This window comes from Lycorma delicatula, chromosome 8 (genome assembly GCF_047948215.1).
Source record: "Lycorma delicatula isolate Av1 chromosome 8, ASM4794821v1, whole genome shotgun sequence".
NCBI classification, from domain to species: Eukaryota; Metazoa; Arthropoda; class Insecta; order Hemiptera; family Fulgoridae; genus Lycorma; species Lycorma delicatula.
In genome coordinates, this window is record NC_134462.1 from 125,233,243 (window position 1) to 125,248,543 (window position 15,301).

Here is a 15,301-nt window from a genome sequence, read left to right on the forward strand (position 1 = left end):
TTGTTCAGCTAGCACTGTATAAAATTTCATAGCTGTACTGTGACAGGGAGTGATTTTACATGTGTTTATAATGAATGAAAAAACTGAAAATCCTGATGACTGTGAGGTGAGATCAGTCAAAAATGTTGAATGAACAGTGTTCCGTCTTGTGGAAATTCAGTCATATTATTGCCATATATAGTGACAATGTAATGAATGGTCTTTTAATTCATGGAGTGTGCTTCATGACAATGAAACTCCATATGTCGCAAAAAAAACTTGTGAACTTCTCAAAGATTTCAGATGGAATGTTTTTGATCATCCATCCTGCTCCAAGCGATATTCAATTTTTACCAGTTTACAAAATTGAATTGAGTTTCTTGGCAGGAGCCTCTATGAAATTGATGATGTCAAGAAAGTTGTTAATGAGTAGCTTAATGGACTGGCACCAGACTTCTTTGATGACATCAAAAACTAGTGTCACAATTTGACAAATGCTTGAAATCAGGTGATTTTGTAAAAAATACCTTAAAAAATGTAGATTATGATGCATGTATTAAAGTTAAAATAAATGTAATAAATCTGGTATAAAACAAAAACAGTTTTTACTTTCTGGACGATCACTGTACTATATTCATTATAATTATTTTAAAGTAAAGCCAAACAGCAGAATACACTAAAACAAAATTATACAGTATACTAATAGCAGAATACATGATCATTTAATATCTACCAGGGTAGATTCAAATTGAATCTACGATTCAATTTGATTCAAGAGAATTCTACAGCAGTATTTCCATTCAAGACAACACCCCACTATTGTATTAAAAACAATAAATAGCCTGTTCATACCAAGTTATTAATTTTTTAACTCTATTTCAGAATTGTAATGCACTGCTCTCTAACTGGGCCTAGTAAGCCTACTAAAAAATTATTTTCCATGGGTGCAACAGAATTTGTTTATTCAAACCACTGTAATTCTATGGTAAAATATTTTTATTCAATGCTGCTTTATAAAGATAAACACAAAAAAACAAAAAAAAAACAAAATGTTTTCTGTTAGAAAGTGCCTGCTTTATTAATGCCCTACGCAATGTGAAGTGACAGCAATTTTTTTCTAATTTATTGAGAGATTGCTTTAGAAAAGTTTTACTTAACGTAAATAATGAATAAATAAGTAACAATTCTGAGTAAAAAAGAATGAATTTTAGTTTGCTACATCACTGCATGTAAGTAAATAACACTAAATGTCCACATATTTCTGTTAAGCTTACAGAATGCTCTGGATCATAAGCTAACAGAGATGATGCTCTGGGTCGTACGCAATGTTACAAATGGTTTTCACAATTTAAAAGTAGTCATCAGTCAACTGAAGATGACCCTTGATCAGGAAAGCCTTTGATTTCAACTGATGACAACCACGTTCAGAAAATGAATTATCTGGTGTATGCAAATCGTTGACTGATTCAGAGAATATGCAAAAGAAGTTAGCATCTGAAATGGATCATGGGATGACTTTTTGACTGAAAAACTGAACATCCATTGAGTTGCAACAAAATTTGTTCTTTGTTTGATGATCAAATATCAGAAAGAATATTGAGTGGATGTTTGTCTGCAACCTCTTGAACAAGCCAATGTGTTGGCAAAGGAGCTCCACACCCCAGTCTTGATCCAACGTCAAAGTAATGCTCTCTGTTTTTTTTTCAATTTTAATGGAATTGTGCATTTTGAATTCTTGCCTCAAGGTGAAACAGTGAGTCGTGCATACTATCAAGGCGTTTTACAACAGTTACGTGAAAAAATCTGTAAAAAGAGACCAGAGTCGTGGCGAGACAACTTGTGGTTCCTTCACCACGCCAATGCACCCACAGACTCAGCTTTGTCAGTTCAGCTGATTGTCCTCCCTCAGCCTTCCAACTCATCAGCTCCTTGCGATTTTTTCTTATTTCTGAAAATAAAATTGGTGATGATAGGATGCTGTTCTAAGATTATTGATGACATTAAAGCAAATTCATTATGGACCTCAAAGGCCATCTCAAATGAAGCTATCCAGCACTGCTTCATGAAAAGGAAACACCGCTGGGAAAAGTGTACGAAAGAGCAGAATACTTTGAAGGGAACAAAGACCAATAATCTGTAAAATTAATTATAAAGAATAGAAAAATAAAGTTTGCTTATTTTCTGAACAAACCTCATACACAAATTATCAATATTTATTTTATTTTTGAAGGGTTTCTGAAGTAATTTTTTGTAGATTTTTATGATAATTAATTCTGACATAAAGATCCTGTTGTAAAATGGATTACTCATGATTGAATTGGTATTTTTAAATTTATTTAGAACTGTTCTACATCTCCAACAAAAATCATTCAAAATAAACAAATGTTTTAACAAATTATTTACTGTCTTTTTTAATACAGTATTAATAACATTCAACAATATACTCCCAGAAAAAAGGTACGAAGAAAGTTCATTAAAAAACTTATCAAAGTACAGATTTAAAAAAAAAATATAAACTAATTGTTTCAATATCAATAAATCAATACCATGAATCAACCAATACATAATCAAGGAAGTTCAAACAGTACGCAGATAGCACCTCTCGAAAAACAACTAGCTATAAAGGAATTAATGTTTTATCATATAAATTTTACAGCTTTATTTTAGGATAATATTCTGTAAAGTTCAGAAGGTATGATACACTTCACAAGTCAACCCAAGGAAACACTGACATGAAATCTTTACACTAAAACATAACAACTTAATACTATTTTAAAATGTAAATTCAATATAATGAAACTGATTTTTAAAAAATTTTAAAATAGAATTATATTATTTAATTTCTAAAGCATAAAAACTTTTTTTTTATAAAAAATTAAATATAGAATTTTAATACTTACTATTAAAATGTTCAGTAAAATATTCCTACAACATTAAGTTTCTTTATTTAATTTACTTACATACTATTTTACACTGAATGAAATGAACACATGTTAAAGAATACAAAAATGAATAATAACTATTAACAATTTTATAAACATATGCTGTTAATACTAAACCAAATAGACCAGATTATATGCCAATCTTAAACTGAACTATCAAAGTCTGGTTTCACTTTTGCTTTCAATAGATTCAAAAAAGCTACAATTCCATTTAAAAAAAAAATATCATTAGCAACAGTAATTTTTAAAAATTGTACTAAATTAAGCTGAGAAAGATTAGATTTGAATAAAACAAAAAAACAGTTATCTTAAATATACATGAAATAAAAATAAAATTATACTAAAAGTTAATAAATCATTTTATAACAAAATAAAAATTTGAGCAAACATATAATTAGATCAATATATTAACAATAATAAAAAGATAAATGATGTAGAAATTAAACTTGACAAATTACATGTAACTGTATAGTAAATGTATAATTCATAACAAAAATACCATTACAAACAAGGATAATGATGTCTTCTCCAAGCATTGAAAAGGAAAAAAAGGATTAAGTCTCACCGATAGATGTTTGAGCTGAAAAAGCAAAACAAAATTAAAAAAAAAATTACACTTAAATATTTATCAAATATATTTTTTAAAAAAATCAAATTAAAATGATGCGATAAAACTTCATGAATTCAAACATAATGAACAAAAGAAAATTAATTATTAATGACTTAATTTTTTTTATATGAATACTGAACAGTGGAAACATTAAAATCTAATTAAAAAAGAATTACTTCTAATTTAATGAAATTAAACTATCTGTACATTAAAAATAATAAATACAAAGAAAGAAACTCACAATTAATTTAATTAAAATTAAAGCTACTACAGTTAGCTAAATAATTCAAATTTTTATCTTCATTTTCCATTACCAGTAAGTAATATTGTATAACCTGTAAGTGTGTGTGTGTATATATATATACTATAAGACTGGTTTAACCGATCTGAGTAAGGGATACCTACCAACTAAGAAGAAAGTAGTAGAAAATATAATAATAGGAGCAATCCAGAAAGGGGCTAAAAGGAACCTTTTAACAAACATCTTTTGTAATACTGTCCACTGAGAAACAATAAACAGATGTTCTTCCGTGAGAAAAGTTACTGGACCCAGGTTAGGAATGCATGAGAACAGAAGGGCTCAGTCGATCATTCTCATGCTCACCTGGGGTCTGGTCCAGCAGGTAAAGAAGATAGGGTATAAATACTCTGGGAAAGAACAATTAAAAATCAGTTTTGCGAGGAGATTTTATGATGCAAGCCTGCTGGATGAAGTCTGCAATGTGAGTTCTGCGAATCAGTCTAAGCGAGACGTTATGATATCAGTCTGCAAGATGAGAGTAAGTCTGCGGAATGTAAGTTCTGCGAGGTCAGTGAAGAAGTGAATTTCTAGTGAATTACGTTCGACGCGATTAGGGTGACCATCATAAGCAATTCCAGTGTGGCCAGTACATGAAAACGAAAAAGGGGGCGGTGAGTTACTGTTACACTGTAAGTGAAAGAGATAATATACTAAATTTAATTCATAAACTGTTAGGACAGTTTTATTGATGAACAGCAAAGGTATTTGCAGTGAAAGGACTTTAACTTGTCGTATTTATTGTACTGTTACTGTTAATACAAGACTAGTGGTTAAAAGTGTTAAAACTAGCAGTCATGCTAATGTCTTTTGTCAATGAGACTGAATTCTGGTTTTCATTATCAACCTATGAATAGATCCTGACGATTACTTTAAATTTTGTTTTGTATATAATCTCTGTTTCTTATTATTATTAATATTATTATATTATTACTGTTATTGTGATTACTATGATCATTATTTGTTTATTTATTATTGTGAGATGTTTGTTATTGCTGCTTATTATTATTATTATTATTATTGTCGTTATTCATTTGCCTTGTTTTACTTATGTTCTTTAACTAATAAATTGTAATCATATAATCGTTTCCAATTGTCAATCTCTCAATATCCTGATCGAGCCACGAACAAGCAACAATATATATATGTACCTAAAATGTAATACATTTTCAGATTTATGTGCCAAAATGAACAAAAAAAGTCATACAAAAATGGTTGATTCTCCTTTATTTCTTTTCTGCCACTTCATGTTTATTAATGAAAGATTTAAGATCAGCTTGAGAAATCACAATAATACTTGGACACACATTTATGACGTCTAATAAATAAAAGATTACAGTATAAACACGTATTCTGACAAATTTCAAAATGGCAGTCATCAATTTTCTAATTCTTTATATCTTGCTAATTCTTAGTTTTAACATATTACATTTTTATTTGCAAAAATTTTAAACATTTATTTTTATTATGAATAAAATGAAACATAACCAACAACGACTGAAAATTATGACAAGTTTCTGCCAGACTTCATCTCCTCTTCTATTAACTCAACATAATAATCACTTGATTTATTGTGCTATTAATTGATTTACTATTATTTTTCTTAAAGAGAATTTTATTACAAATGCCAACTAATTTTTAGTATTGAGCAATACTACTAAATTAATTCTCAATACATAATTACATAATTTTAATAAATTTTACTTAAACTTTTTACTTTCCACTGGGTTACACTTAAAAATTAAAAAATAAGATAGATCTTTAAGATAATATTAAAATCTTAATAACTATCATTTTAAAATTACTTGAACTTCAGGTATTTATGTAGACCTAAAAATATAGTAATGTATTTTAAAATAAAATTATATAATTGTGAAAAAATCTTACTTCTTGTTTAATTTTTTTTCATTACCAAAATACAATATATTGTTATCATTGGTTTTTAGATTTAGTTTTAGTTTTATCATTATGGATATTCAATCTCCTTTGAGGAAATGTGTAACATGCATTTATATGGTTTAACTAACCACAACAGGGCTGAGGCAAATAATACTTATCAAAACAGATTCTCTAATATATATGTGCCAAACAATAAGATTTTTGAAAGATTCCATGCACAGCTTAGGAAAATAGGTTCATTTAGGCCAGTGAAATGACCAAGGAGACCAAGAAATACAACTATTCATTTAGAAGAACGTGTTCTAACTTGTGTTGCAGAATCCCCTGGTGAAATTACAAGGTTCTGGCAATAGCAGAAAAGGTGAGCCACTTGACTGTGTAGCATGTTTTAAATGGTAACAATCTTTACCCTTACCACTTTCAACAATTATAAAGGCTGACTGTAAATGATTACCCTTACAGATATGTTTTCTATAATTGGTTTCAAAGAAAGATTATTAAAAAATACTGTTTCTCTGCCGACATTCCATTTACAATCAGCATATTTGGAAAGAGGAGAATTCTCATACTAACAGAGGAGTCACCAATAATTATTTTCCCTAAACCTATGGGCAGGTATTGTTAATGATTGTCTAACAGATATTAACCATCTAAATGGAAAAATTACCTCAACCATTTGAATCTTGCACATTTGTTGGAAGACCTACTTTTGGAAGTAAGAATACATATTTGGTTAATCAAGATGGCACATTTCAGTTGGTTGGTAACAGATCACCTGCATGAAACATTTCCTAAAACATGTTTAGGTCGCGATGGGTCAGAATTGTTATGCCCGACTTAAACCCTCTTGGCTTTTACCTTTGCTGTCATTTAAAAAATATTGTTTATTCTATTTCAGTCCTCAGTATTGAAGAACTAAATCTGAGAATCCACAATGGATTTATTCAAATAAGGAATGTTCTAGAAATCTTTGAGCGGTAAGACTGTCTTTCAGAACAAGAGTAAACTTGTATAATTTTTAATGGTAGTTTCTTTGAACCTGTTTTGATTGACTTTTAAAATAATCATAATAATTACTGCTATTTAAAAAATAATAATTAATTATCTAAAAATAATCTTAAATATTGTTGTTTTGTAAATTAAATTGTTGATTATCTCAGGTAATTAATTGTATTTTACAACATTTATCTTGAAAAAATTAATACATAATTTGAAAAAAAACAAATAGTATTAACAATATTAATAATAAATCAAAATGATTAATAGTAAATCAATTAATAGCATAATAAATCAAGTACCTGATATGAGAGGAGATGAAATCTGGCAAAAATTATGTCACATTTTCTGTTGTATGTTGGCTATTTATCAATCAATTTACAAAACTGAAGTGTCACTTTGTTCACAATAAAATGCTTAACATTTTTGCAAATAAAACGTAATTCAATAAAACTGAGGATAACTGATTGATGAGGATCTGAAATGTGTGAATGAGTTTATTGTAATTTTTATTTAATAGGCAACATTGTATAAATGTGTGTACCATGTGTGATTTTTCAATCCATTCTTGAAATATACATTTTTCATTAGTAAACACAAAATGGCAAATAGAAGGAAAATAAAGGAGAAATCAAAATTTTACATAAGACTTTTTTGTTTATTTTGATATGTATAGTCCAAAAATGAATAGCCCATCATTTTAAATACCCCTGTATGTACAAGATACATTTTTTAAGTAAGTACAATTTTGATATACGTCCACTGCAGCATGGCTGTTGTTAGTTTTTACTTACAGTTTCCTTTGTGTTTTTAAAATGTTTATGAATATATACAGTGCCGCTGATTGTGAAATATGTACTGCTATTTGTTTCTTAAATGCAAGAGGTACAAAAGCGGCCAAAATTCATTGACAGATAAGCGAAGTGTATGGGGATAATGCTATGTCTGATGGAATGATGTCTGATAAACATACATGATCTGGCATGGAGTGGGTGACAATCTGTTTAACCTGATGCAGAGTTTAAAGAAAATTTGTCAAAACATCAACCTAAATCCTAATCTGAAACATCAACCTGATCATAATTTGATCGAAAAATTGCAAAATCTGTTAATTTTTTAATAGACTAAAGCTTATTAAAAATAATAGCCAGTCTTTGTAATGTGATGCTTTAAATTAGACTTAACTCCTACAGGTGTGAACTGGCAAACAAATTTATTGTAGAGTTCACATTTTGATTTTTATAAGACCATTTTTTCCAACAACTTTATCATTTGTAGGATTGAAAGGACTTCAGCAGATTTGCCTTTAATATTAAATTCAAATTTATCTGTAACATAACTTGCAACTTCTGCTTTTTCAAAGATCCCTAAAAAGTTATATCCAAATGTAAAACTTAAAAATTATATGACTTTTGCATATTTTCACTTTTTGTTGTTAAAGTCTAACTATTTTTCAAAATGTATTCTTGGTTTATCTTTTAACAAACTCTACAGTTTAGAATTCCATTTTTAATTAAATATTGTTGTTTGCCATTTAAAATGCTTACTACATACTGTATATGTGTTTAATATGTTTTACGGGATACTCTTAAATGATTATTTAGATAAAACAGACTTAACATTATTGAATAATGAAATAATACAAAAGAAAAATAAATATGAATATTGTACAATTGTTAACGTCTTTGTAGCCATTTTTACCATGGCTAATGATTAAATAACTAAAAATGTCTATCAGTATAACAGCGTTTGTTTCAACAAGTCCAAAGAGTTACACTTACAAACAACTACAGGTAAGTCTGTCATAAAGATAAAAAAGTTTTCTTTGAACTACTAAAATACACAAGTATTAAATATGAATATCATGTGAAAGATGGTTGAAAGAGAAACTGAAAGGGTAAGTTAACACCTAATAACCAGAGATGTTAAGACTAAAACTCTTCTAAGTAACCAGATCATAAAGAAATTTCAGTTCCAATGTGATAAGAGAATGATATTTGAAAAGAATGGTTGAACAACGGAAGGTACACTGCTTTGGAGTATAAGATGATTCTTAATGTGTACTTAGTTTGTTAATTTCTGTTTTAAAAGACAAAATTCTTTTAAAATTATGGTAATATAGAATCTATTTTGAATTCCAGGCATGAGCTTCCCAGCATCTGAATAAATAACATTTTATATTTTAGCTTTTAGAATAGGTAGATATAAAAATGTTTTAAGTACAGAGACAATGTCATATATACAGTAACTTTGACATTTAGAGTAAATAGAGAGACAAAGATTGTCATGTGAAAAATAACTAATTCTGAATTCTAGGTGTGAGCTTCCCAGTGCTGAATAAGTTTAAACCATGTGGACACTATAAGGCAATTAATTTTTAATGAGCTTTTAATTTATCAAAAATTCTAATAGATATTTGCAATTTTCTAATCTCTTTGGTTATTAAAATTAAAAATAAGCAGTTGTAATATAGGTTGATGTTCATATTAAGGTACAATTTGAAAGGATTTTTGATGATGATACGTTTAGGTAGACAAGATTTTTTTTTTAATTTAAAAAAGTGCAATCAATACACACCACCATAATACTACTTGTGTATAATGTATTCTATCTTAATACTTTAGATTTCCTTTATAGTTCCTTTACGATAATAAGTATCTGAATTTACAGAAAAGGTTAATGTTTTATACTGCATACATTTTCATGACTTAACATATTATAGCCTAGTCAACGTTTAAACGCAGAATTTTCATTAGGCTATGAAGACAATACCACTCTGCATTAAGGTAACGTTGATAAATCAACATAAATATAAAACAATACTAAAATTAGAACGTTATACAATAAAAACAAGCAAAGACAACAGGAATCAAAATAATGAGATACTGTACAGTATATAGAACTGAAATAAAGAGCATCCTGGCAGCAGTTTAAAAAACAACTAGAAATATTGGTAGAAACAGAAAACCCTTGTTTACAATTTGTGCATCTATTAATGATCTAGTATATCTGAAGGAATTGACAACACCAAAAAGAAAAGCGATTGCAATTATCTAACAAAGAGGCTAAACACACACAGACATATTTGGTGAGTTAACTTTTCCATTAAGATGAAATGTTGATTCAACATAATAAAGTCGTCATCTTCATGCTGCAATATTTTGATTGCAATGTTGGTAGGCTTCAAAGACTGCAGTTGTAAACAGTATGGATACATGTGAAGCGTTTCCTTAAAACATTCTACTGTCATCACTGGCATTACAAGTTCATGACTGGCCTTTCTAACAGATTATTTTTTAGACAACACACGAAAGACTACTTGACAGTCCTTTTCTTGAGATATCACTGACCATCCCCTACTCTTCCCTTTATACAGACAAGGTAATTTCCAACTGATTATGCCATAAATGAATGTTATTCGCAGTTGGATGATCACAATTAAACTTTCAACAGAATGCATATTGAACTATAACTACAGATTTACAGTTAGCTAATGGCAAAACATAGAAGGCTTTCTGTTACAGAATCACCATCTTTGTTAGTGGTGCTGTCAAGAGAAAAGATAGGGATTACTATGGCCATGTGTCCAACTAAAACTGTCCTTTTTGCTCTTTCATTCTTAACACTCTACACCTCACCCAAGAGCTTTTACAAAAAATTAAAACCCCAGATATTCTTTTTTATACACCCATTATTTTTAAAAATATAACCAAAGAATGAAAAAAATGTGATTGTGTACATATTAATAGAAACCGGTACTCGTGGGACCGTACCGGTACTCGTGGGACCAAAATTTCAGTTCCAATAATAAACACTATGATGGTTGGTGGTCCATCTGAAAAAACCACCATTTTAAGTCTTGCGAAGAGACCTCGATCAGCTTCGTCTGACGAGGATAAAAGTCCTACTGAACAGAATTTCTTAAAATCAAAATATAAAAATATCAGATTCGTTGTTCTCAAAAATAGTCAGGAAGGTGGCTCCCTTCAAAAGGTCTCACCGTTTTTAATAAACAAAACCATAACAGGTGCAAGTGGCTCCCCGAAGAATATCAGGAAATTACGCGACGGATCGATTCTGGTTGAAACATTCAACGATGAGCAGAGTCGATCTATCTTACGTCTCCGTAGTATGGGTGGCATAAATATAAGCGCAGAATGCCACAAAACGCTAAATACGAGCCGGGGTGTAATTTTTTGTAGAGACCTTCTGGATATAGATATCTCTGAAATAGTTGACGAGCTGTGCCACCAAGATGTTGTTGAGGTGAAACGTATAATGAAACGGCAGAACGGAACAGAAGAACTGACACCGTCTCTTATATTAACATTCAGTCTCCCTGTTCCACCAGAAAAGATCAAAGTGGGTTACCTCTCGGTTCGGGTACGACCATTCATACCCAACCCACGGCGATGTTTCAGATGCCAAGGTTTTGGTCATACTACAACATCTTGCACGAAAACTGAGATCTGTGCTCGATGTGGTAAAGAAGGTCACAACGACACTAACTGCGAAGAAAGTGAAAAATGTGCAAACTGCAGTGGTCCACATACAGCCCGCTCCCGAGATTGCCCAACTTTTAAAGAAGAAAAGGCAATTCTCAAAATCTGTACGGAGCAAAAACTATCTTTTCCGGCTGCACGTAGAGAATATAAAAAGATAAACAACTCACGGAACCTGGTTAAACCAGACGTATCTTTTGCCACCGCTACAACTAAACAAATTCCTACAAATGCTAATAATCAGCAGTGCGGATCCTGCAATGAGCTTAAAAAACTTGTTCAGATGCTATCTGATCAAGTAGCTTCACTTACAGCCACTATCTCAGAGCTGACAAAAATGAATAAAAAGTCCTCCATCGCAGCTAGTGAATCAAACAGTATGATACATACGAAAGTTCCTATTCCCAAAATCGTACCGCCACGAATAGCGACTATCACAGCTGGCAGTAAGCCACCTAATAAGCTCCCCATAAAGGGAACCCACGTAACTATCTCTTCTGGGATGTCAACTACAGCATCCCATTCAAATAAATCTCCTCCACCATCTCCTCATATACTGGAGGATATGGTTGAAGAACCACCCGACCCTAGGGCATCGGAGTTCTTTAAAATAAAAAATTCAAAAAAGAAAAACCGAATCACGTACAACTAATTTTTATTTAGTTTCCGAAATTTATTTTTTTTATTTGCTTTTTACACTTATGAACATTATTCAGTGGAATGTTAGAGGTATTCGGTCCCGCATTGAAGATATTAGAGTACTGGCGCACACACATGATCCACTAATCATGTGTTTCCAGGAAACTCACCTCCTACAACATGACCGAATTACATTTAGAGGATACTTCTGCGAGAGATACGACTGCCTAGTAGACAGTAGGGAGAGTGGTGGAGTAGCGATTTTCATGAAGAATGGGGTGTCAGCTACAAGAATTCAACTAACCACTGTCATTCCTGCTATTGCAGTAAAGGTCACTATTCCCTTCAAATTGCATATCTGCAATCTGTATCTCTCACCGAACACTGTGTTCAGTGCTTTAGACGTCTCAAATCTCCTTACACAAATACCATCTCCATCGTTAATAGTAGGAGACTTCAATGCCCATCATATTTCCTGGGGCTCAACCTTCTGCTCCACTCGAGGAAATATGATAAACAGATTGAGACAAGATTTTGACCTTTGCCTACTGAATAATGGATCACACACATTTATGTCCTTATCAACTGGTGCTGTATCTAACCTTGATCTTTCCATATGCTCACCGAATGTACTCCCTCATTTTAATTGGTCGATTTGTGATGACTATCACGGCAGTGATCATAGACCAATTATTATTAGTTTCGGTGTAGACTGCGAGATTAAAAGAATGCCACGGAGATGGATTGTTGAAAAGGCAGATTGGAACGGATACTGTAAAGCATTCCAATCTCAGTATGACGATGGAGCGAACATCCTCGACCAATATTCTTCTTTTACGTCCATGATACTTAAGAATGCCAACAGGTATATCCCACAAACATCGGGTAATCCTAGACGTCCTTTCGTTCCATGGTGGAACGATGAATGCAAAATTGCTATTAGGAATCGACGGCAGGCACTACGTAAATTTAATCGTAGGCCCACAACAGAACATCTAAATTTATACCGCAGGGCTAGAGCGGTGTGCCGTCGAGTATTCTTGGACGCTAAGAGGAATTCATGGACGAAATACGTGAGCACTATCTCACGCACTACTTCCACGTCTACTGTATGGAAGAAAATTCGTGCAATCTTCGGATCACCGAAACAATCTATTCTTGGTCTTATTGATGAAGGAGAACTCCTTTCATCATCCTCGGAAGTGGCAAATAGTCTAGCAAAATCTTTCCGCTCGGTGTCTCTCACCTCATCATATAATAACGATTTTCAACGGCACAAGATACAAATGGAGGTGTTGTCGTTAAACATTGGTGATTCGGTTGGTGAATTAAACACTCCATTCGTATTTAAAGAATTGTTACATGCACTTAAAAATTCACGGGACACTTCCCCTGGACCGGACAACATTCGCCTTTCCATGCTTTCACACCTTCCTAATTCGGCACTACAACAACTTTTGAATATTTTCAACGGCTTATTCTCCGAACAAGTCTTCCCACCCGGCTGGTCAGAAGCATTTATTATACCAGTACTAAAACCTGGTAAAGACCAGAAGAACCCCTCAAGCTATCGCCCTATTTCATTAACAAGCGTTTTGTGTAAAATAATGGAGAGAATGGTAAACCGCAGACTTACATGGTACTTGGAGAAACATGGCTTTCTATCTCCAGAACAGTGTGGTTTTCGACAAGGACGATCTTCCATTGACCATTTAGTGTCACTAGAAACAGCCATACAAAACGCTTTCCTCAATCGGCAACACCTCGTCGCTATCTTCTTTGATATAAAAAAGGCGTATGATACAGCCTGGCGACGTGGTATTCTTAACACTCTCCAAAAATGGGGAATCAAGGGCAATATGCTTGCTTTTATCCGGGGATTCATAAATCACCGAACGGCTCGTGTTCGTGTAGATGATTCGCTCTCAGATAGTGTCATCTTAGAGAATGGAGTGCCCCAAGGTAGTGTATTAAGTGCCACCTTATTTTCTGTAGCCATAAATGATATTACCAAATGTGTTCAGGCTCCTGTCTCATGCTCTCTATTCGCTGACGACTTTGCTATCTACATTGCAAGCCGTTCGACACCCACAGCAGAGAGACTACTGCAGAACACTATATATCACCTTGAAGCTTGGTCGAGGATTACTGGTTTCACATTTTCATCCGAAAAAACAAAATGTGTAGTTTTTTCTCGGCTACGAAACCCTTCTATTCCGCAAATTTTTCTGAACGGTGAGACTATTACTATCTCTAATTACGTTAAGTTTTTAGGTTTAATTTTTGATAGTCGTCTTACTTGGGTCAAACATTTAAAAGAATTGAAAACAAAATGTTCCAAAATTTTAGATATGATGCGAGTCCTTACTAACACCAAGTGGGGAGCCGATAGATCATGTATGATACATTTTTACTATTCCTTTGTTCGCTCCCGTTTAGATTACGGTTGTGTGGCCTACTCATCAGCTCGTCAAACCGTGCTTAAAATGCTGGATAGTGTACATCATGCTTTCCTTCGGCTTGTTACAGGCGCGTTTAGATCAAGTCCTGTCGCAAGCTTACTTGTAGACTGTGGTGAACCATCACTTTGGGATAGACGAGACCAGCTCTTATTATGTTATTTTGCTCGTCTCAGAGGACAGCCAAATCACCCGGTTCTTGAGTCAGTCCTTAAAAATCCTAATCTAGGAAAGTATGAGGATCATCCACGACGTACTGCACCTGTAGGTATCCGTACCTGGCGTCTGCTGCAGCATATAAATGTTGACACACCGTCATTCTTTCCTATGTACCCTTGCTCATATCCTCCATGGGGAATAAACCTCATAAATTTTAATTTTGACCTGACTACATGTAATAAACAATCAACACCATCTATCGTCTTTCAGCAGATGTTTCAGTGTGTTCTCTCCAAGGCGAAACCAGACGCGGTTGTATACACTGATGGATCGAAACAAAACGATACGGTTGGGTGTGCTTTTGTTGTCAATGAGAGAACTTATATGTTTGGTCTCCCCAGTATTACGAGTGTGTTTACCGCTGAACTATATGCTATAAATAAGGCTCTAAACATCATTAACCCTAAATATAGAAAAATTCTTATTTGCAGTGACTCGTGTAGTGCTCTCCAAGCCTTAAAGAACTTTTATTCCAAACATCCTATCGTCATTGAAATTTACAACGCAATCGCTGAGTTGAATAATCGCAACACAGAATTAAGTTTTTGCTGGGTCCCTAGCCACGTAGGGATTCCAGGTAATGAACATGCAGATTCCGCTGCCAAAGAAGCATGTAACCAGCCTCCTTTCACCACCCGAGTTGCTACTTCTGATTTCATTAACTATGTAAAACAATTATTAAGAACAAGGTGGCAAGGTGATTGGACAGCTACTGTTGATAATAAACTCCGTCAGATTAAAAATTCTGTGTTACCATG

At 32.7% G+C, this 15,301-nt stretch overlaps 1 protein-coding gene across 3 annotated transcripts in view; it reads right to left on the bottom strand.

Annotated features, from left to right (window-relative positions):
- The window catches only part of LOC142328641 (TBC1 domain family member 13), a 92,903-nt gene that overhangs the window by 26,234 nt on the left and 51,368 nt on the right, over positions 1 to 15,301 (bottom strand). For 2 of the 3 annotated variants that reach the window (XM_075372508.1, XM_075372507.1), the window contains exon 11: positions 3,421 to 3,501. In XM_075372508.1, coding sequence (XP_075228623.1) covers positions 3,483 to 3,501 — 19 coding nt within the window. In that variant the 3' untranslated portion in view covers positions 3,421 to 3,482. The remainder of the gene's footprint in view (positions 1 to 3,420; positions 3,502 to 15,301) is intronic. The other variant, XM_075372509.1, reaches the window with a different exon arrangement.